A 22,452-nucleotide genomic window follows, 5' to 3' on the forward strand; every position below is an offset into this window, starting at 1 on the left:
CACTATTTAACTTTTTTAAACAGTCAACAAATTTTAAAAGTACTTTACTTACTAATTCTTATAGTTAGCTTATAATGTTTACATTTTTTCCACTATGCTTTAGGTGTGGTGGCAAACTTTATATAATATATAATAATATATATAGTAAGCACCACAAAAAGTCCTTTCATGCTTTGAAAGTTCTTATTATTAATTAAATAAATAATAGCAGTGAAATGCTGTTCTGTTGGATTTTTGGACTTTTATTTGGTAACTTTTGCATCTTCCCATTAACAAAGTGCATAGGAAGCTTTTTTGTCACATGGAAATCTTCAATGTAGAGTGTAACTTGTTTCAACTAAGACTGTAGTAGCTTTTGAGTCATAAGGTACAGTTAGCTTCTGTTTGAGAAACTTTGAAAATTACAGTGATATATTTGAAATAGAAATAACACTTATAGTATCAAATTATTTTACCAAATATAACTTACCTACATGTTTCAAATTTTAAGTTTTTTGTCTAGAGAAACATTAGTCTTGTGGAAATATGGGATATTTGTGTTTGGAAATATTCTTGTTGCTACAAATTTCCTTTAAAGGGGTTGACTCTTTTATTACTTGTTTAGTGGTAACGTCACGTTTCTACTAACAAAAACTCCTTTAGGATTTGGGTATTTTTTATAATGGAACTCTAATTGTACAAATAAAAATTATAAGTGTTGCTCTGCAAGCATCTGTCAGAGGAATAGCAACATCATGAGAATATTTTTACAAATACTGAGTTAGGATTTTATGTTCTTGGAAGGTCTGCCTGTTGAGGCCACCGTATGATTGACACATTGTCCTACCAGGACTGTAGCGTTTGCTTTGATAAGGAGTAACTACTACATCTCACAGACTTAAAAAGAGTCATAAGCAGTGATGTTACCTAAGCAAGGAGTATAATAAAGGAGTGGGCCCTCCCCTTCCATAGCTGTGTGAGAGTCTCTCATGCATCAGTTTACCATCGTTTCATTCCATCCATCCAGGAGACTACACAGAAACAGAGAGGACTATGTGGAAAGAAGTGCTGAGTTTGCAGATGGTTTGCTCTCAAAAGCTTTGAAAGACATTCAGTCTGGAGCACTGGACATAAATAAAGCAGGCATACTTTATGGCATACCTCAAAAAACTTTACTTCTCCACTTAGAAGCCTTACCAGCAGGGAAGCCTGCTTCTTTTAAAAACAAAACTCGAGATTTCAATGATAGTTACTCATATAAAGACAGTAAAGAAACTTGTGCAGTGCTGCAAAAGGTAGCCTTGTGGGCAAGAGCTCAAGCAGAGCGCACAGAAAAAAGTAAACTCAATCTACTTGAAACCTCAGAATTAAAATTCCCAACAGCTTCCAGTTACCTCCATCAGTTAACTCTACAGAAAATGGTTACTCAATTTAAAGAAAAAAATGAAAGCCTACAATATGAAACTTCACATCCTACTGTACAGTTAAAAATTCCTCAGCTCCGAGTAAGTTCTGTTTCAAAACCACAGCCTGATGGTCCTGGTCTGCTGGATGTTATGTATCAAGTTTCCAAAACCTCTCCAGTCCTAGAAGGATCAGCTCTCCAAAAACTGAAAAATATACTCCCTAAACAGAACAAAATAGAATGTTCTGGGCCTGTAACTCACTCAAGTGTTGACTCTTATTTTCTACATGGGGACCTCTCTCCTTTGTGTCTTAATTCTAAAAATGGAACAGTTGATGGAACCTCTGAAAATACTGAAGATGGATTGGATCGAAAAGATAATAAGCAGCCTAGGAAAAAACGTGGCCGTTACCGCCAATATGATCATGAAATAATGGAAGAGGCTATTGCAATGGTAATGAGCGGAAAGATGAGTGTTTCCAAAGCACAAGGAATTTATGGGGTACCTCACAGCACTTTAGAATACAAGGTAAAAGAAAGATCTGGAACACTGAAGACTCCTCCGAAGAAGAAACTCCGATTACCAGACACTGGGTTATATAATATGACAGATTCAGGGACTGGCAGCTGCAAAAACAGCAAGCCTGTGTAGATTACTTGTTAGGAAAATGTTTGTATGTGTGTATGTGTGTGTGTGTGTGTGTATGTGTGTTTGCGTGTGTGTGTATGTGCACAGGTGTGTATTTGTGTGTCTATATACACACATGTGGGAATTACAGATGCTCACTCTGACAGGAGACATGAAATTTTACAGTTCAAAAACCACTTACATGCCTTTTGAAAAAAAGTTTTATTCAGGGTTTTCACTGTGGACAGAATTATATAGTTGCTTACTTAATTCTGATAGTTTGTATTTAATCCTTGTATAAATAGGTGAAAAAGATTCAGGTTTTCTTTAGTAGTCAATAGCATAAAGCGTTGTGGGAAAACAAGTAATTGTCGAGTGAAACATTTTTATTGGTGAAAGACCACTCCAGCCATTCAGTTGAACCATCTTATAATGGAAATATGATATTGATAGTTTGTAAACATTTTTATGTAATTTACTTACAGCTATTGTAAGTATATCAGACAACCAATCAGTTTAAATAGACAGCTATCTCCATACTAAGAAAAATTAATATATACAGTATTAGTACACTACAGTGTATTCTATGAAATATGAAATGCACTCAAGTGCATCCACCAGGAATAGAGAAGAAAACCTTAAATAATATGTATAATGAAATTTAATATTTATCATTTAATAGTTGATTTACAGGAAGTTGGGGTTTATAAGGTATATACTTTAAAAAAAAAACTGACACATAGTTAACCCCAGCAGCTATAGAATCCTTTAATATAAGATGGAATACTAAGAACAAAAAGTAATTTAAATTTAATTATTAAAATAATTTAATTTTGTTTTTCATTTGAAAATAAGCTAATGTGTAATTAGAAAAGAAAGTTGGAATGCAACTTAGAGCATGTTTATAATGTGCACAGAAAAAGCTTGAGAATGATAACTTTGGTTTAAATGTGCTGGCTAGTTGATGTTATGACTACTTTAAATTTTAAGGATTGTGACACACTCCTATTGAAAAACCTCAGTGTAACTTTAATATATTTGCTGCTGTGACATTTCAAAACATTTTCAGTTTATCAAAATGAATTACAGATTTCATTTTGGTGGGCGATACATTATCATTTTGCTAATAACCAAATTTGCAGTTTGTTCAGGGTCTTGAATAGATTTACAGATATTTAACACTGAAGCTGTTTTGAACTTTCAGTAATGTAAACTCTACTAATTGGGTAGTTAGAAGCTGGGCAGTGCATTTTAACTTTTACAGACTCATAAGAGAGACCAATAATTTTTATATAGCAGTTTTAAAATGTGGTTCAGAGTATCCATGTTGGATTTATGGAGTATGCAGTTTTAGTGGTAAAATGTTATAAAGCATGTGCCTCCATATAAAGAATGGGGATTTGCTTCATATATTCAGAATTCTCTGAGTGCCCCTTTTCTCAGTTAAAATTCAGGTTCTGATCATTTTTCTAAGCCAGTTTTCCTAAGTCCAAAAGGAATACTTAAAAGCTGAATTTAAAAAATAAGTGCACCTTGTCAAATACTTGTGTTTTTACACTTGTGTTTGTGTGTATCTAATAATAGCATATTCATGTAATACTAAAGAGATTTTCAGCTATTACATTTAAAAACTGCTTACATATGTTTAAAGAAACTGAAGAGTGGGAAGCTACACAACCAAGTAGTTATTTGGTCTCTTAGAGCTACACTGAACCCTCTTCAGCTTAATGTTACCTGCATACTAGGGTATGAATCCTCTTGCTTTCCCCCCCCCCCAAGTAAGTATACATAATGGATTGCAAAACAGCAGATGTCAGGGTCATCTTTCTTTTTAAAGAATTAAGCCATATTTTGTGAGGGCCAGAACTTGGATTATTTAATAGATTTCCCCTCTCCCCGCTCCCCCCAATGAGAAACACAGTTAAAAGATGAAGTAAATGTTTCAACACAATTTTATTGACCTCTTTATACAGAATTTTACTTGCAAAAATTTGGGGGCCTGAATGCATTACATAATATTTATATTGAGCTTTTTTATTCCTCACACTATATTTACATTAATAAATTGATTGAGAAGTTTATAGAAAAGGGATACTTACAGAACACTTTTATATCATTTAAAAGATGACCTGACCAAAAACTTTACAGGATTCATAAAATCAGGGATCATTTTGCTATTGACTTCACAGTGATCAGTAGTTTTATAGGTAATATTATAGTTAATTTGCAGCATTTAGTATTTGTATTATTTATTTTTGGTCAGAAATAGTAAATTAAATATTTTTTGATAGTTTATAGGTAATGATCAACCCATAACTTTTAAAAGAAACAAAATGTTTCTGATTATTGAGTTAACTTTTGATTATACAAACTAGGAAAGGCAGGGAAATTTATGGGTTCCCCTTCTCCCCAGTGATTCTGTTAAGATGTTCTTTATGTTAAACTTTCAAAGTACTTTATAAATTTAGTTACCAGTTACTACTTATTAATTGACGGTTTTATGAAAAATCCAGTTTCAGCAGACTTTTAATGAAGGTGAAAGCAACCCTTATATGCTTTCTACTTATTTGAATGTTCCTCAAGTATTTTATATTTAAAAAAAAGAAGGAAAAGAAAAAACAGTGCCTCTGTTTTTAGAAAACTACTGCTCAGTAAAGTTGTTTAAACCATTTCTGGTAGCTAATGACAATTTTATATTAAATTGTATACTAACTTTAGTGAGACTGATTTTTTTAGTTGTTTACAGTACAAATACTTGTATTTGTTTTTTAATTGCAGTATTTCCATTGTCGCAGTAATTTAGTAAAACTCTGTGGCTGCCTTGATTTTGACAGATTTTGTTAATATAAACTGATTGTTAGGCAATTAGTTATATTTATGCATAAATCAATTGCACTATAATTCATGAATTATTTATTACAATATTTTCTAATGAATTCATGTATCTGTCTTGTGTTGTAAATGTACTGTAATTCTGTTCCTACTTTGTGTTGTTATATATCTAAATCTGATTGTATGAATTTTAATTGTTCAGTTAACGTGTTTCTAGGTTGTAATTTGTAGTAAAGCACTTCAATGCTTTTGCACTTAAATTTACAACACTGTTGGTGTGTGATTGATTTACTCATTCAGTAAAAGAAAAGAAAAGAAAGAAAAGAAAAAAAAACTGACTACACTGACTTTTTTGATTCACTATAGGAATGAATTTTATTTTAATGTGAGAAATTGACTTTCTTCAAAAACTATTTCAACAACAAATTTTGTAATGGGCAAAACCAATAGTAACATACAAAAAATAGGCAGGATGTTTTGGTTTGTCAACCAAACAGGAAAAGGTTAGAAAATATTTTAACATTAAAAACAAGGGAGCTATGAAAGATAGGATTATAGAACCTTTACATAATCACTTGAGAATAAATTCTAGATTGGAGTCTTAGGTGTATTCAACTATTATTTACTCATATTAGGTTGTTCCTTGAGATTCTAAAATGCAAGAAAGATGGAAAAGAAAAAAATTGGAGCCAAATAAGCATATTATGAAATTTTATAGTTTGAGATTTTAGTTCTCTAATATCTGATATGTGTGTATCAGATATAATCTAAAACTTGAATATTCAGTTAGTAACTTTATGAAGCTATTCTTCATATACCATTAGATGGAAATTACTGACCACTGTGGTATTTTGGAATTTCCATTATTGGAAGTAATAATCTGAAAAAATAAAAATAAAAGTAAGAAACTGAATAAGAAACCTTTTTAAAGTTTGGACTTCCTTGAAATCTTAAAAGAGAGATGTAAAAATCTTGTGATTTTCAGAATTGTTAACACTAGTCATTAGTTTTAATTATTTCTGCTTCTATACTTGACTTTACTAACGGAAGAAACATTTAAGCATTTAGGAATTGTTATGAAAGCATATTAATCTTTAAAATACGGTGCAGTGAATTTTTCTAAGACATAAAGTCTCTTTAATTATTTAGTAACAGGTATGCTTAATAAGCCATAGCATAACTTTAAAGAAACTGTTGAAATGCATATTTCAGAACTTTTTGGGATTTTCTTTTGCTTATATGAAAATTACAATTTTTAATTTGCTGGAAAAGAGGATAGTATCACTTATATCTTCATATTTGACAGTTAACATTTCCTCATGTCTTTGTTCTCCATATATTTTTTGAATGCTGTAATAGTGAATCTTGGGAATTAGTTCCATCATTGACTCCCAAACGTGATAAAATTTACAAAAAAAAAAAAACATTTTCAGACAGGGAGGATATTGGGGTCATGTCTGTGGATTTAAAACATTTTATTATTAATTTCATATCTTTTCTCACTTTGATAACTGCTTTTTGTCAAATCACATGTTAGTTTTGGTGAAATATTGGTTGAATCTAGTCAAGTTGTTATTTTTCTAGAAAAATTTTGATCTAGTGTTCAAAATTTACTTTGGTGTGTTTGCTTCTAAAATAACATAATATTTTTTAAATGTAGACAAAATATTTCATACTTATCTGTGATACAAGCCAGTTTTAGTGAGCAAAATAAAATTAATTTCATTTTTCATTTTAAAAGAAAATTCCTTTAATTTTAATATATATGAATATAATAACCCTTTATATAAAAAAATACAATCTTCTGTAGCAATTCATAATCAGTATATCCTAATTCCAACCCTAAATTAAATTTCTACAAACCAGGAACTACCAACAATAATAATAACAAATATAAGAAATCATGAATGGGAGGCTATTTTCATGTACAGAGTTTGGTGATCTGTTTAATTTAAATAGATACTTTTCTGAAACAGAATTCTTTTAGTACATTTTATTCTTCTTGCTGCTGGTATTGGAGTAAAAGTTTTTTTGTAGACTTCTGCCTTGGTTGCTAAGTAATCCTGGGTCTTAGTTAAAATTAGATGTATATTAGTTTCTTCAGTGGGACATTTTCCAGCATTTGAAATTAGATAATTAGGTAAGTAATGCCTTTAGTCTTCATGTAATTACTTTAGTATTTAAAATCAATTAAAAATAGATTTTATTTTTAAATAGCTTAAATTTTTTTATTATTAGGTTAAAATGCCTGCAGCTTAATCTTAGAAAAGATACTCTGTTATTTATATGAAATCCAAATTCTTTAATTTTCCTTGTAAGTATGCAAAGATTTCTTTCATTAATTTTCACTACCTTGAAAATATATTTTAAATAAAGTGTTCTCCTACATCGTATTTTTCTTATTTGCACTAAATCGGATTGATAATTACCTAAAACTTATAAAATGTCTACATTGCAAAAATGTAACTCTTTCTGAAGCACTTTCCATTAAATATTCTTAGTATATTGAAAGCACTAAACATTAACAATCTCTAAATATAAGCATATCTTTAATCAGATTTTATATCATAAAACTAGGGCTTTCCTTTGACTATTATACTTGCCATAGGAAGTTAATTATCATCGGTGCTTCATTATATTTTTGCTGAATAATAAGAAGTCATTATTACAGCTCTATAAGAGTTAGGAGTCCCACAATACCAAAATTTCTTTTGTTCAAACTCTGTTAAAATTATAACTCCTTATAATACTGGTATTTTTGCTGTAATTTATTTTTTGTTTGATTTTTATTTTTAGTTCAACTGTTGATGCAAAATCAGAGGAAGCTACTAAAATGGAAAAAGAAAAATCAACATTAAGCAAAGTTTTGGAATCTTTGTGCATACATCATCAGCAACAAGTTTTGGCCATGTTGAAATTTCTAGTCCAAGAGCAAAATACTGCTTCTCTTTGCTATTGTAATACATCATATACTGTGTCTTCAGAATCTCAAAAGCCCCTAATCGAAGATAAGTTACATGGTCTATTCTGTAGTGAATATAGGCTGGCAGAAAGAGGGTGTTTACAAAATGAAAGACAGAGCCCTGGTGTTGTGCCTCTGCCAGTCTGTATTAAAGATTTACATTGTTTATCTTGCCAAACTGTAACTATTGAACACATTAAGACAGTAGTGAATAGAGGAATTGCGAACAGTTATAATTCTCACAGGTGCTGTTCTGGACTATTACCAAACATTCACTCTGTAAAATCAACCCTTCACACTCCTCTTTCATCAAGGGAAGTATGTGATGTCTCAGTCAGTCTTCAGGATGTTTGTAGATCTCGAAGTCCATCACCTCCACCATTATCACCCGTACAGACGGAAGGACTTGAAAACTTAAAAGATGTCGTCTCAGAGCTCTCAGTCTTAGAAAATAACAGACTTGAAATAAACATTAACCAGCCTCCATTTCTCACACCAGCCGAAATAAACAGTGATGAGACCGATCATGAAGGTAAAATACATAAAACTAAAAAATTCAGCATCTCTGATTCTTTGCTTCTGGAAGACAGTGATAACTGTACTACAAATCAGGAAAAAGGTGAAACTACTGTAATTTTTCAGGACTTAATGGATCGTATTAATGAAAAATTAAACTCAATAGAAACTACAGATACAGCAAACCTTATAAAATTATCTAGCAGTGATTGTAATACAGATAATGATTTAAAGTTAAGAGATTTAATAGCCTCTCTCTTGCATAATGCCAAGGCCAGTGATTACAGTTTTATGGAATTGCTGAGTCAACATGATAAAAATGTAGAGAATAAAATTATTCAGACAAGATTTCGAAAGCGTCAAGAAACTTTACTTTCAATGCACACCTCTCCTGATTCACCTACGTTTAGAAGGCAGTCTTTGCAAATAAAACGAGAACTTGCTAGTCTTGATGAAAAGTTCGTAAGAAAAAAATACACTGAAAAAAATTTAAGGAAATTGACACACAATGATGAGGTATCTTCAATGGACAGAGAAGAATTCTGTCATTGCCAAGGGTCTTTACAAAATTCTAAAAGTTTGCAGGATAATAATCATGCAGAAACATTTTCACCAGATTGTGCATTGCAGTCATTGCAACTACCTCTTCATAATTTAGAAACTAACTTAGCTTTTGATGCTTTTTCAGAAAGCTTTAAAACAACTTCCCCTGGGAAAATGAGCATAAGAAAATTACAGGAGAAATCTGCAGCTGGAAAAAGACTTTCGCAAAATCACAAGGAGAATCCAAAACCGGAGAAAAATGAAATTCCTTTGAAAAATCATGTGCCTGGACTTTTGAGTAGAACTAAACGACATATTGTACCCCCAGGATGGTATTCTATATATGTAACAAATAATTATGTTTTCAAAAAATCCCCCAAGGCCAAAAAAGTTTCTGAATCTGCCAAAAAAAAAGATCCAGTGAAAAATAATCAAGTTGAAAGCTCACACAATATAGATCTAAACAAAATTGCGATGAATTCTAATTTACAAGTTGTTGTGGAACGTTTGGAAGATACAATAAATATGGCCAAAAAGTCTTGGAATAATAACTCATTATCTGAAGGATGCAAGACATCCAAGAAATTGATAGAAATTGATAGTAAAGATCAAAATGCAGGTAGAAATATGACTCTAACTGTGAGCAGAATGACATGCAAAGAGCAGAGTTTATCAAAATCTGTGGTAGCAGCCAGTAATACCAAAAGCAATCATATACCTGCACTAGATTTGAATAGCAAAAGACTTGATAATCTGGAAAAGTCCTCTATTTTAGATATGAGTAGCTTGATTTCTGGTGTTCAAAATGTGCCAACAAAATATGAAGCCATTGAAACCTCTTCTTTTTCCAGCTATTCTAGTCCTATCAAACTCATGTTTTTATCTGAGGTTAAAAATAGTGAAGGAGTCAAATATACTTTAACTTCAGTCGGTACTTCCAAGTCAGATACTGATCTTCTTTCTGAAAAATACACAACTCCTCATATAACTGAAAAACAACCAGAAACAAATGATATCCCAAAGGCTAACTTTGAAAATTTTAGTTCTAATCTTATTGGTAGGGACACTCTTCGGGGAGAACTAAACAAATTTAATTGTGCAAAAGAAACTACAGAATCCCCTGCAATTTTTATAGATGATATGAACAGTGATAAGCCACAAGACAAACCTAAGGAAAATCCAAGCGATGGTATTGATTCATCTTTTAAACGAAAACCAGGCAGACCTAAAAAAATAGGCCCCCAGGTTGTGAAACAAATTAAGCGGCCAATAGGAAGACCACCAAAACCTAAAACCGATCAAACAGACATCACCATTTGCCAAAGTGAATCTTCTAGTGCTGGAAAGAAAAGCCCAGAATCCCTCATATCAGAAGTTAAAGAAGGTACCTATAAAAAGAGTATTACCGTAACTGTTATTTATGGAAGATCAAGAAGAACTAAAAGGCATGTTTCTGAAGGAACTGTAAACATAAACAATGTTATGTCTTTCAGCAATAATGCTGATTTTCCAACTGAATGTAATAGTCTCAGAAATATTAGAGAATACAAAATTGACTCAGGTGAAAGAAGTGCTATTTCAAGTTTGACTACTGCAAGTGAAATCTTGGGGTCTGGCTTTGAATATGTTAGACCCATCAAGAACAAGTGTGTGATACCTCAACCTTCCAAGAACATTATCCGACCAAATCAGAAGCCTTTTGCAGTGATTAGGAAGCCTGGTAGACCTGCAAAAGTGAAAATCTCTGGCATATCTGTGACTATTAATAGAGTTTCACCTCAGGGGAGAGAAGTAAGTGTTAGCAGCCGCTTGCCTCCTTTAGAACAAGAAAATATATTGGAAAAAAGTCTGGCTGAAGAAAAGTGTGATCACCAATGCAATAAGATGGACACAAGGCACACTGATGCTGACCTATTTAAGGATGGATCAAAAAGTATGGTTGCTACTATACCTTTGAGACATTCTATTAGGGATAGGAAACCATCTCTCCATCTCCTACATCCATTAGCATCTTCTAGCTCACTTATTTATAGAAATGCTCTGCTCCATAAATCATATAAACTCCATTTGCAGAAAGGTAAAAATCAGAAAGAAAAATATAGGCAGTCAATGATAAAAATAGCTTCAAAATGCACCCCTGGGCCTAGAAATTCAAATAATGCAAAAATGTGTTTGGAAGATAACAAAATAATACCCATTTCTGAAGTATCTTTGGACCCTATAATTTCATCAAACCCTTTGCTCAGGTGGTGGGCTGCTTCTACTTCAAATGATTCCTTATTAGAGGAATTAAACAATAGATTTGAGCAAATAACAAATGCTTGGGTGCAAGTAAGTGGAGATGAAGCTGAAAATTGTGTTCATAAAAAAAGAGAATGCATTGAAAATGGTAATTTTAAAATAGCAAACCCTTTGGAAACCTGTCTTTTAGAACTTGAAGTTTCACCTGTAAAAATGCTTTTTCGGAAAAAGTATGATTTGAATGAACTCTGTATCTGGTTTATGCAAACAACAGAAACACAGTCTCTTTCACTAGTTAGAAAAGCAAATGCTCGAAACCCTTTGGAAGTAATAAATACCAGAGGAATTAAATTAGGGACCAAATATTCTCATTTTAACACCAGCCCCTTCAGAAAGCACTTTAAAAAATTTGCACTATCTTCTCCTTCAAAATCAGCAGGGAAGTTGCAGATACTGCATAAAATGGTTAGCTCTCCACTGTTAAATGTGAAAAGTAATTTAACATTAGCTAGATTAAAAAGAACTGAGTTTAAGAGGTTGCAACATGAAAGGTGGAAAAGAGAGGGAAAGCTGCACAACCATGGAACAGTTGATTGGATCTCTAAAAGAAGCAACTTACGATTTTTCTACCAGAATCAATTTTTTAAAAAGACTGAGGGGGAAACAAATGCTGACATCCCACTCCAAGGAAAAAACACCGTAGATAATCAGTTTATTTTGCCACCTGAGATCAGAGATGACTCTTTGCAACAGAAGGCGGCAAAGTCTGACTTGAAAACACATGCTAATTTAGAGAATAATTTTAAGTCAGAAGCGAAGGAGAATGGAACAAATTGCTGCCAAAAAGATTTTGAAAAAGGACCAAGACTAGGAAATGTATATCCAAATAACTGGAGGTCAAAAACCTTAAAAGATTGTAGAATATTTTTGAGGAAGATCAACTATCTTGAACACAGAAATACTTTTAAGCTAAATACGATCATTTACTCTCCTGAATCTACTGACAATGGAACTAATCATCAGACTCACATAGAAGAATCAAAGCGCTTTACCTTAAGATCCCACACTGCTAGGCAAAATTCTTTTAAAAAGCCATCTAAAGAAATAGAAAATGCTGAAACAAATAGTCCTTCAACCAATAAATTTCCTGGCCAACTTGACAATAGTAAATTAAGTAAATGTGTTAATTATGACAAGAATCCTGATAGTTCTGACGTTCTTAGCAAATTGAACAAAAGAAAAAGACCACCATGGAAGACCACAGAAATGTCAACAAAAAGATATAAACGACAGTCTTGCAACAGTGGACAAATGGCAAACTATTATTCAAAATCCCAACTAGGTAAGTTTTTCTCTACTTAATTTTAAAGTTTCATTGTAGGTGCCTTGAGTAAAGTATGAGATAATGGGTAGAAAAGGAACAGCTGATTTAGTTTCAATATATTTCCAAGTATTTGGACAACCTAATTTCTTGGCACCTAGTATGAAACTCAATGAAATTAGGTTCTACTAAATGTACCCAAGCACTTCCCTACATCTTAATGTGTCCAGGATTTTAAGCAAATTAAAATATATTTAGGAGAGTCATAGAAAGCTTTTAAACATATCATTAATATTAAATGCTTTTGTATTTGATCTAATATAAAGTATAGAAAACAGTTTGGTAAATATGCCTAAGAATCGATCTAAAAATTAACTGCTATACCATAGGATAATATATATTTATTGTCTTGATAAATTAATAACTTTGAGACCATGTGGAAAGAAGTAAAGACTATCTCATTGCTAAACTGGCGAGATCTATAACATATATAATAATTAGAGGATATCAGTTGCACTTTCACCATTAAGTGGTCACACCCTTTAGTACTGCTTCGGAAACCATTTTAAGACTCCACTTATTTAAATAATGTCAACAAGATATTTTCTTCAGTAAATAAGCAAACTTGTTGAATAGTTTTTTTTTTCATAGGAGACAGTGAACTAGATTCCATGGATATAAAGATGAGGATTTCTTTCCAGAGATAATCTGTAGCCTAGCAAGGGAGAAAGTCATATACAGGTAATTTTAAGGTAATGCTAAATTTAGAAAGCAAACTGAAATTGCTTTAGTAAGTAATTATGTGCTTTACTTGCTAGGCGGACCAGACATTGGTGCCTTGGGGAGACTCTTAGCCTTAGAACCTAGCAAAACAGCATATGAATGCTGTAATTGCCAGTGCAGCCCCTTCCATCTCTGCTTATTGATCGGTGCTAGACAGTTCAGAATATGAAAGAGTGCCAGGTTGTATTTGTAAATTTAAGGAAATGTTATCAAATAGTTGCATTGTTACATTGTATATTTTAGGGGCTTTTTTGAAGGGCTTATGGAATATTGGTGGCTTTATTTTTACGTTTTTAATGGCTAAAAAGCCACTATTAAGTCTTATATTAAAATATTAAAAGCAATAATTAAACTCAAGTTTTCATAGGTTAGATGATTATAATGGCCCCCAAAATTCGATTAATTGAATGACTTTTCAATACCTATTTCAGTAATATTTAACACGCATTAATTAAAATTTTTAACTAACAAGCAATGATTGAAGCTATATTATTGGTCAAGTTAGAGGCTCCATTATGAAAGATGAATCAAATCTAAATAATAATGCCCTTTGTTTCTTGTCCTCAAGATAACTAAAAATAATATAACAAATAGTATGTCAGGAAAAGAGGGAAGAAGGCTGATAGTGATTTTACAAAAACAACTTATAATTCACCTAAACACACACACACATATTTTTAAAAGACTGTCATGAATGGAGTGTATAAAGTGCAGTGTTTCATTTTTAATTCTTTATATCATTCTCATTTCATCCTGTTAGATTTACCAAAGACAGTTTGCATTGACTCATTTTTACAACAGAACCGTATTTGTCCTTTTAGCTTCTTAACCATTGTATCTTCTAAGTTACAAATTTAAAATTTATTTTAATGATTATCTCACTAAATATGAGATCACCCAAGAAAAATTAGATGGAAGGTGCCTAGTTATTACTTTTTAGATTAATCTCAAAATTCTTCTGTTAAATTTTAACAATTTTAGAATCATATATTAAGAGTTGTTTATCACCTTTTCTCATTTTTAAAATTACTGCTACTATTTCTTGTTCTGCTTAAAATTTTATTTATCTTCTACTGATAACTTTCCTTCTTTATTTTTCAACATTCGTTTTTTTTTTCAAATCAACAAGGACATTATTTTTACAGAGTTGTATTTATAGCAATATTTGTTATATTTATCTGATTTTAAAATGTTTCTTATGGTGTTATTTTTTTCTCATTAATCTTGGTATTCCATACTTCTTAATGCCTTTTTGGAAATGATGCTAAAATTCATTGTTAGTTTTATATGTGTTTTTCTTCTTCATAGAATAACTAGTGATTGGAGATTTGAGAGAGACTTAACAAAGAGTTCTCTAGGAAAATTCATAGGGCAATGTAAATAATGAATTATGGAATATTTCTATTGATGCAAATTTTTGCTTCTACCATAAATGTCCTGTTTTTGTACATTTTAAGATTATTGTCTAGATAATAGTTTATAATACATAGGGATTTTAGAATTCATACTTCACTACATTTGTACTACTATATATCAGTTTTAGACATGGAAAGGAAAGAAGTGCAATTCTGTCCTATTCTTAGTTCAGTAAATACTTAATGAATGCCTACAATATTCTCTTAGACACCATAGGAAGTTCAAAAAGTTCCCTTTCCGTCAAAATAAGAAAACAAGACGTGTACGTATGTACCCAGTAAATAGAGTACACCGTATGTTTTAAGTGGGCTGTTACTACTAACTTAGCGGGTAGAGCGGTCGGAGTCATGGTTTGTGTTCTCACGGAGCTTATCGTTCTCATGGGGGACAGCGGGTAGGCGATTCCAGTAGAAAGTAGAGGGCTGTGCCTGGGGAGAGAGACGGCTTATAGAAATACATAGGAGGGAAGTTGAAAATTAGGCAAGAACTCTTACACAGTCACATCTAAGCTAAGATTTGAAGGCTGCCGAAGTATTAGAAGTCAGGAGAGGAGTTTTTCAGGTAGAGCAAACTGCAATGACGGAGCAAGCTAGTAGAACACTGGGTACCTTAATTCATAGAGCTGAGGCATAAAAAAGGAATTAAGAATAGGGCAGGACATGGATGGAAAAATAGCAAAAGATAAAGCTACTGAAGGAAACATGGCTTAAATTGTGGGGCCAACATCAGTTAACGAAAAAAATATTTCAAACCCTAATAGTGACCAGTAATAGAGGACAATCAATATATTTGACATAGGTCTACGAAATAGAATTAGTATGTCTAAGAGAGTAGAGGAATAGAGGCTAATATCCAGGTTTGAGTTTGAACATCTAGGTAATGGATAATAGTAACATTCACTGAGATGTAAGAGAACATTCAGAATGTACAGTTTTAGACATAAGGAATTTAAGTGGTATGTCCAAGAAAGATGTTTAGGAAGTAATCACAGTAGACTATTGGACAATGCAGGGGTCAGGGGTGCTGACTGTGCGTTAGAAATTCTGCATGTAACTTGACTCCCCCCAAACCTTAACTGCCGAGTACCTGTTGACCAGAAGCCTTACTGATAACGTGAACAGTCAGTTACACATATTTTCTGTTATATGTATTATATACAGTATTATTACAAGAAAGTAAGCTAAAGAAAAGAAAATTTTATTAAGAAAATCGTAAGAGAGGGGCACCTGGGTGGCTCAGTCAGTTAAGCGTCCGACTTTGGCTCAGGTCATGATCTCCTGGTTCATGAGTTTGAGCCCCGCATTGGGCTCTGTGCTGACAGCTCAGAGCCTGGAGCCTCCTTCAGATTCTGTGTCTCCCTCACTTTCTGCCCCCCCAAAATAAATAAACATTAAGAAATTTAAAAAAATCATAAGAGAAAATGCATTTACAATTCTATATATATCTATATGGGAAAAAATCTGCATCTAAGTGGACCCATGCAGTTTAAACTTGAGTTGTTTAATTTAAAGGGTTGACTGTGGTTAATGTGGGAAAGAGGTCTGAGCTACAGATAAAGATTTCAGAGTCCAATAGTAATTGAAGCCATGACAGTGGAATAGATTATTTGGTGTAAAATGAGAAAAGCCTAGGGTTTCAGAGCCCCAAAGATATAGCGAAAAAAGTGGAGGGGGGGAGATATACACAGAAGGAGACTGATGTGGCTAGTCAGGAAGTTGGAGGTAAGCCGAGAGAGGGTGGGAGAAAGGACGTGTGTTTTAAGAAGGGATAAAACAATAGTGTAAACTGTTGATACGAGGTTAGTTAAGCCCTGAAACATTTCCATTAAAAGTAACATAAAGCTTATTGTAATGAATTTGGTTTCGGTGGGGAAATGCAGCCGGAAATCTTATGATTGAGTTAATGCAGGAAGAGGAGATGAAGAAAATTAGCACAGAAAACTGTAAATGGCTATAACTGGAGAGGAGATAGGGAGATAGGGAGAGGAAGCTCTAATGAAGACTGGTTTAAAAAAAAAAAAGTTTAGATGCCAATGGGAAGAAGCCGGTAGGAAATGAGCGATTGAAGATACAGACTTGAGCTGGAGATGGAGTGAAGCCCCAGAGTTGGTGATTGGACATTGGGGGCCATGATTAAATTGGGTTTGGCCAGAAGAATCACTTCTCTCTTAAAACATGAGAATATGGGAACAAAATCTGGGGATGGAAATCGGCTTACAAGTCCCTGGGCAGGATATTGGGGATATTGGATCTATGTTCAATGAGTCCAGATGCCATTTAAGGGTAGTATGATGGGCATTTACAATGTAGGTAACATTTGAAATCTATCTCAGGAAATAACAGGATTTAGCAGCTTTGTGAATTTTATCTCAGCTGCCAGAAAGAATGTAAGTTTGGACAAAGGTGGGCCCTTAGATTTAATTGGACTAATTGGATTCACCAATAAACAAAGAGATCAAGCCTAGAATTCGTTCTATGAATAGTGAGAAACTATGATCAAAGTGCAATTCCAGAGAGTCTTTTCTGATAATAGCACATAGTATAGATTTGAGGAAGAGGACAAAATGGGACGTGTGAAAGGCTAGCTGCAGATTATTTTTGAGGTGATTATGGCCTAAAATGGAGTGTGGCTATTGAAAATAATAATATAGAACTTCTGAATACCAGTGTCTTTTGAGTTACCAAGTAAATACGTGCCTTTCCTAATTGACAAATATCTGGATGTAAATAAACTTACTTTGGACACATTGAAGGAAATGTTAAAACTAGAATAACTTACGCGGACTTGAGTTCTCTATACTCAGTATAGTCATCTAAAACATTAAATTTTGCCATAAAAATTCAGAATTCAAATTTATACTTTGAATTAGATTCTGAGATGACCTACATTAGCTCAGTTTGTCAGTGTCTCCTGTTTTGTTATGGGTCCTCAAAAATGGCCAAATAACACATTTTCCCATTCAGAATTCTGTTTTCACACCGGTATGTAACTGATGGGTGATTTTTAACTAATAGTCTATACACCTTTACCTACCTGAAACTAAAGCCAACCATGCATCCTCTTCTGGTCCTGCTTGTGAATGGTTCACCACATTTTTTTTGCATCTGAACTCAAAATGTCCTTTTAGATTTGTATGGTCGAGGCATGCCTTGGCACAGAATAGCCGGAGCATTTTCGCGTAAAATTTAGAGTTAGCATTTCTTCATGTGCTATTATTCAGCTTCATAATTATCATTTAAGGAAGAACTATGAAGCACAGAGTAGATGATTTTCTAAATTTCATTTTGATAGAGAAACATTTCTAGATGACTCACTGTCACCTTAATCTAGTTTGCTACACAAACATCCCAGAGAGAGAGCCGAGGACGCAGTCGTCTTGCAAGATGTTCTGTGTGCGAGGGGTTCTGTGGTCCACTAGCTTTGGGAAACGCTCAGTCCCCTCACCTGTTCCTGCTGACTCACGGTGTCCCGTTAACATGTTAAACTGCATTCTCCAAACTTTAGATGTCACAACTTTTTATATCCTACAGTTTGGGAAACATAATTGGAAAACACTGGTCCACATAGTTTCCTGAGTAAGAAAAGTTCTAGGTTTTGAGGGGTTTCTAACTCTTGCTGTAATGCTGTATTTAAAAGTATGGAACAGTGACTTTGATAATCCCCTGTCCTAATGTTTTTTCTTAGAATTTTTCTTGGATATTTTATATCCTGTTGCTTTGTCAACCGTTACTTAGTTTTTCACAATATTCTACTTCACTAATTGTCCTGCATCTTTCATGGAAAACCATCCAATTTATTCAACAAATTGGATACGTTTTCTTTTGATCTAGGCGTTGTGTTAGACATTAGAGTTACAAAGGAACTCAGGAAACTTATTAAAAAAATATTTCAAATCATTTTTACTTTGGCAACATAGTATAATTTGAAGAAAGATAATTTGGTCGATTCTCTGTTACTAGTGGGTATGAAGTACAGAACTATTTTCAAACATAAACTTAAGTATCTAAATCAGGGAGTCTGGCCAATGGCCTGTTTGTAAGTAAAGTTTTATTGTAACACTGCCGTGTTCATTTACTTATACGTCTTGCCTGCTGCTGTTTGTGCCACCCAAGCTGAATTGAGTAATTGTGTAAAAGCCCACAAAACTTAAAATACTGATTACGTGGTCCTTTGTGGAAAAGTTTGCTGACCCGTTTATATCAGTAGAATTTGGTATGTGGCCAGAAAAAGTCATTGGAGCTTTAAAAATAGATTAAAGTTATTATATCCAGTTTATTCCCAACATCCCATCCTCTCCCTCCTCCTGACAATATAATACACTTCTGACTTATAGTTGTTTTGTTTTGCTTTATCTCTATGGGACAAGACCTATCTTTACCCAGCAGAATGGTGCTGGGGGAGCTATCGTGGCAGTTTTATTCTGTTTTTGTAAATCTTTATTCTCTCCCTGCAGCCTCCAGACCTGCTTTGTCTATCTGAGGTAAGTTCAAGGGTCACCGTTCCTCTCTTCCTTTACCAGTGGCTGCCACCTGTTGGAGTGATTTCAGTGCTTTATACCTGAAATTTCTTCCTCAAGTGTTCTCTTTTCCCCTTTTCTACCTTGGTTTTCTTCTTTACTTCTTCAGTTAGGAATTTGGAACTCTTAGTTGAACTCCCCTGGCTTCCATTTTTCTCCCTCATTTTTCCTGAGCAGTAAACACTTTTCTTTGTAGTGGAGCTGAGCATTCTGTGATTATAATGTAAGTCAACTGAATTCATCTATTGTTTAATTGGGGTGGGGGGCAGCAAAGTAGGTGACTGAATGTTTCATCCTGCCAGGTGTTTTTTTTTCTTGATTGTGTTTGTTTAATTTAAATAAGACCTTGGCTTATTTTTAATACCCCACCCCCATTCCAATTCCAGGCAACCTGGAAAATTCATTTGCTTGCTGCTTTGTTTCTATACATAGAAACAGAGAAAGCTGGATAGACCCCATTAATTTATTCTTTAAAAAATATCTCCTATGTGCCAGGCAATATGCTAGGCTGTACATAGGATATAGTGTGGGAACAAAACCAGGTATTGTCCTGCCCTCGTGGTTCAAGTTTATTAGGAGAGGCAGACATTGAGTAAATAGTTACACAGATCTTACGAGCTCATAACTGTAGGTGGTACTATACGAATTCCTTATAGGGAGATCAAGTCAGGCAAATGGAGGAAGATTGTTTAAGGGAATGACCATTGAACTGAGCTGTGAAGAGTGAGTGCAAATTAACTAGGCCAAGTAGCAGACAGCTGGGAAGGGAGGCCTGATTCCAGGAAGAGCGGCATGTGGAAAAGGTGCAGCGTTGCGTTCTTTGCAGGGAAGACAATGACTGGTGTGTCTAAAGAGAAAGGAGGAGTGTGGTATCAGGTGTGAAGATTAAGGAGCAAGTGAAGGATAGACTGTGTAGGTCTTCAGGTCATGCTAATGTACTTTCAATAGCTTCCCATTGCTCTTACACTAGAGATTTAAATGGGGAAGGTATATGACATAATCAGATTCTCCTTCCTAAAGGATCCATCTGACTGCCTTGTGGAAAATAAATAGTAGAGTGCAAGAGTGAAGACACATACCAGTATGGTGGTCCTAATGATAACTGTGCTACTGTATAACAATGCTTTACAAACTTCAGTGTGCATCAGAATCACCAGCAGAGCTTATTAAAAAAGAAATGGTTAGACTTCAAGCACTTTCCGTTTCAATAATTTATGGAATGGGGCCCAAGTGATGCTTATGTTGCTGACCCCAGGACCACACTTGGAGAACCATTGGTATCGCGTGTAGAGTGTTGTGGTGGAAGTAGATTAATTCCTTACTAGTATGACCATTATGTTGTAAATTTCCCTCTAAATACTTTAGCTATATCACACAAAGTTCACTCTGCTCTGTTTTCACTCTCATTAAATTAGAAATATTTTCTAATTTTCCTTTAGTTTCTTGTTTAACCCATGGATTACTTAGAGATGTGTTGTTCAGTTTCCAAATATTTGGGGGTTTTCCAGATACCTTTCTTTATAGATTTCTAATTTGATTCCACGATGCTTGTAAAACATATTTTGTATGATTTTAATTCTTTAGAATGTATTGAGATTTGTTTTATGGTCCAGAATCTATCCAGATCTATTATAACTTTTCTCTGTGTTCCTGAAAATAGTGTGCATTCTGCTGCTGCTGGGTGGTGGTCCCTCTCTGCAAGTTGGTAGTGCTGGTCAGCTCTTCTACATCCTTACAGAGGTTCAGTCTACTTCTATTTGTTCTTGAGAGAAGCGTTTTGAAATCTGCAGCTATGATTCTAGATTTTCCTATTTATTCTTTTAGTTCTATCAGGTTTTGCATCATGTATTTTGAAGCTCTGTTATTCGGTGCATATACATTTGGAATTTTTATGTATTTTTGATGAATTCATTTGAAACTAACTTCTTCATCTCTAGAAATATTCCTTGGTCTGAAATCTTTTTTTTGTATGATAGTCATTCCAGCCTACTTTTCCCTAGTTTTAACATGGTATATCTTTTCCCACACTCTTATTTCTAACCTATCTGTCTCTGTATTTAAAATGAGTTTCTTTGAGGCAGCATATACACTTGAGGCTTGCTTTCTCATCCAGTCTGACAATCTCTGCCTTTTAATAGGCCATTTCCCATTTCATGTGAGTCAGTCAGCTCTCTACTTTTTTTTAAATTGACATACAGCACATTAGTTTCAGGTGTACAATATAATGCTTTGCTATTTGTATATAGTGAAGTGATCACCACAGTAAGTTCCATAGTTACAATTTTTTTCTTGTGATGAAAACTTTTATAATCTATTCTGTAAGCAACTTTCAAATATGCAAAAAATTATTTTTAATTATAGTCAGCCTCCATGTATACATTACATCCCTATGACTTGTGTTATGACCAGAAGTTTGTACCTTTCACCCACTTCACCCATTTTGCTCTCACCTCAGGCGTCCACCAGTCTGCTTTCTGTATCTATGAGCTTGGTTGATTTGGTTTTTGTTATTTTAGATTCTACACATAAGTGAGATCATCTGGTATTTGTCTTTCTCTGACTTAATTCACTTGGCATAATGCCTTCCGTGTCCATTCATGTTGTCACAAATGGCAAGATTTCCTTACTTTTTGGATAATGTGTGTGTGTGTGTGTGTGTGTGTGTGTGTGTGTGTGTGTGTGAGGGGGGGGGCGGAGGGAGGGAGGGAAAGAGAAGGAAGAGAGACATTCTCTTTACCCATTCATCCATTTGATAGACATGTTGTTTCCGTATCTTGGTTATTGTAAATAATGCTGCAGTGAACATAATGGGGAGTGCATATTATCTTTCCAAGTTATTTTCATTTTTATGAATAAACATCCAGAAATGAAATTGCTGGACCATATGGTAGTTCTATTCTTAATTTTTTGAGGAACATCCATATTATTTTCTATAGTGGGTATGCCCATTTACGTACACAGGATTGCCTTTTCTCCACATCTTCACCAATATTTGTTATTTCTTGTCTTTTTGATAATAGTTATCCAACTTTCTATTTTCTATTTGTCCCATATATTATTTACTTCTTTTTCTTTCCTTTCCTGCCTTCTTTTGGACAAATTGAGTGTATTTTATTATGCTATTTCATCTCTTAGTTTTTAAGTAGTACTTGCTGTCGAGTTTACCCTACATCATTAACTTAATATAAACTACTTCCAGATAATGTTATACCACTTCATGTATAATCTTAAGAACTTTACATTTGCATTTCCTCCCTCCAAGCCTTTGTGCTATTGTCATACCTTGTGCTTCTGTAAATGTTATCATCCT

The 22,452-nt window shown here is 33.7% G+C and overlaps 1 protein-coding gene across 7 annotated transcripts in view; it reads left to right on the forward strand.

Moving 5' to 3' along the window:
- The window catches only part of LCORL (ligand dependent nuclear receptor corepressor like), a 163,165-nt gene that overhangs the window by 127,142 nt on the left and 13,571 nt on the right, over nt 1-22,452 (forward strand). Inside the window, exons 7-8 of one of the 7 annotated variants that reach the window (XM_029948189.1) lie at nt 7,641-12,448; nt 13,079-13,179. The exons of 2 other annotated variants lie outside the window; for them this stretch is intronic. In XM_029948189.1, coding sequence (XP_029804049.1) covers nt 7,641-12,448; nt 13,079-13,134 — 4,864 coding nt within the window. In that variant the 3' untranslated portion in view covers nt 13,135-13,179. Of the gene's footprint in view, nt 1-1,006; nt 5,765-7,640; nt 12,449-13,078; nt 13,180-19,079; nt 19,107-22,452 lie in introns of those variants that run through there. 4 more of the 7 variants (XM_029948212.1, XM_029948197.1, XM_029948205.1 and 1 more) reach the window with 4 other exon arrangements.

The sequence above is a fragment of the Suricata suricatta genome, chromosome 1 (genome assembly GCF_006229205.1).
Source record: "Suricata suricatta isolate VVHF042 chromosome 1, meerkat_22Aug2017_6uvM2_HiC, whole genome shotgun sequence".
NCBI classification, from domain to species: Eukaryota; Metazoa; Chordata; class Mammalia; order Carnivora; family Herpestidae; genus Suricata; species Suricata suricatta.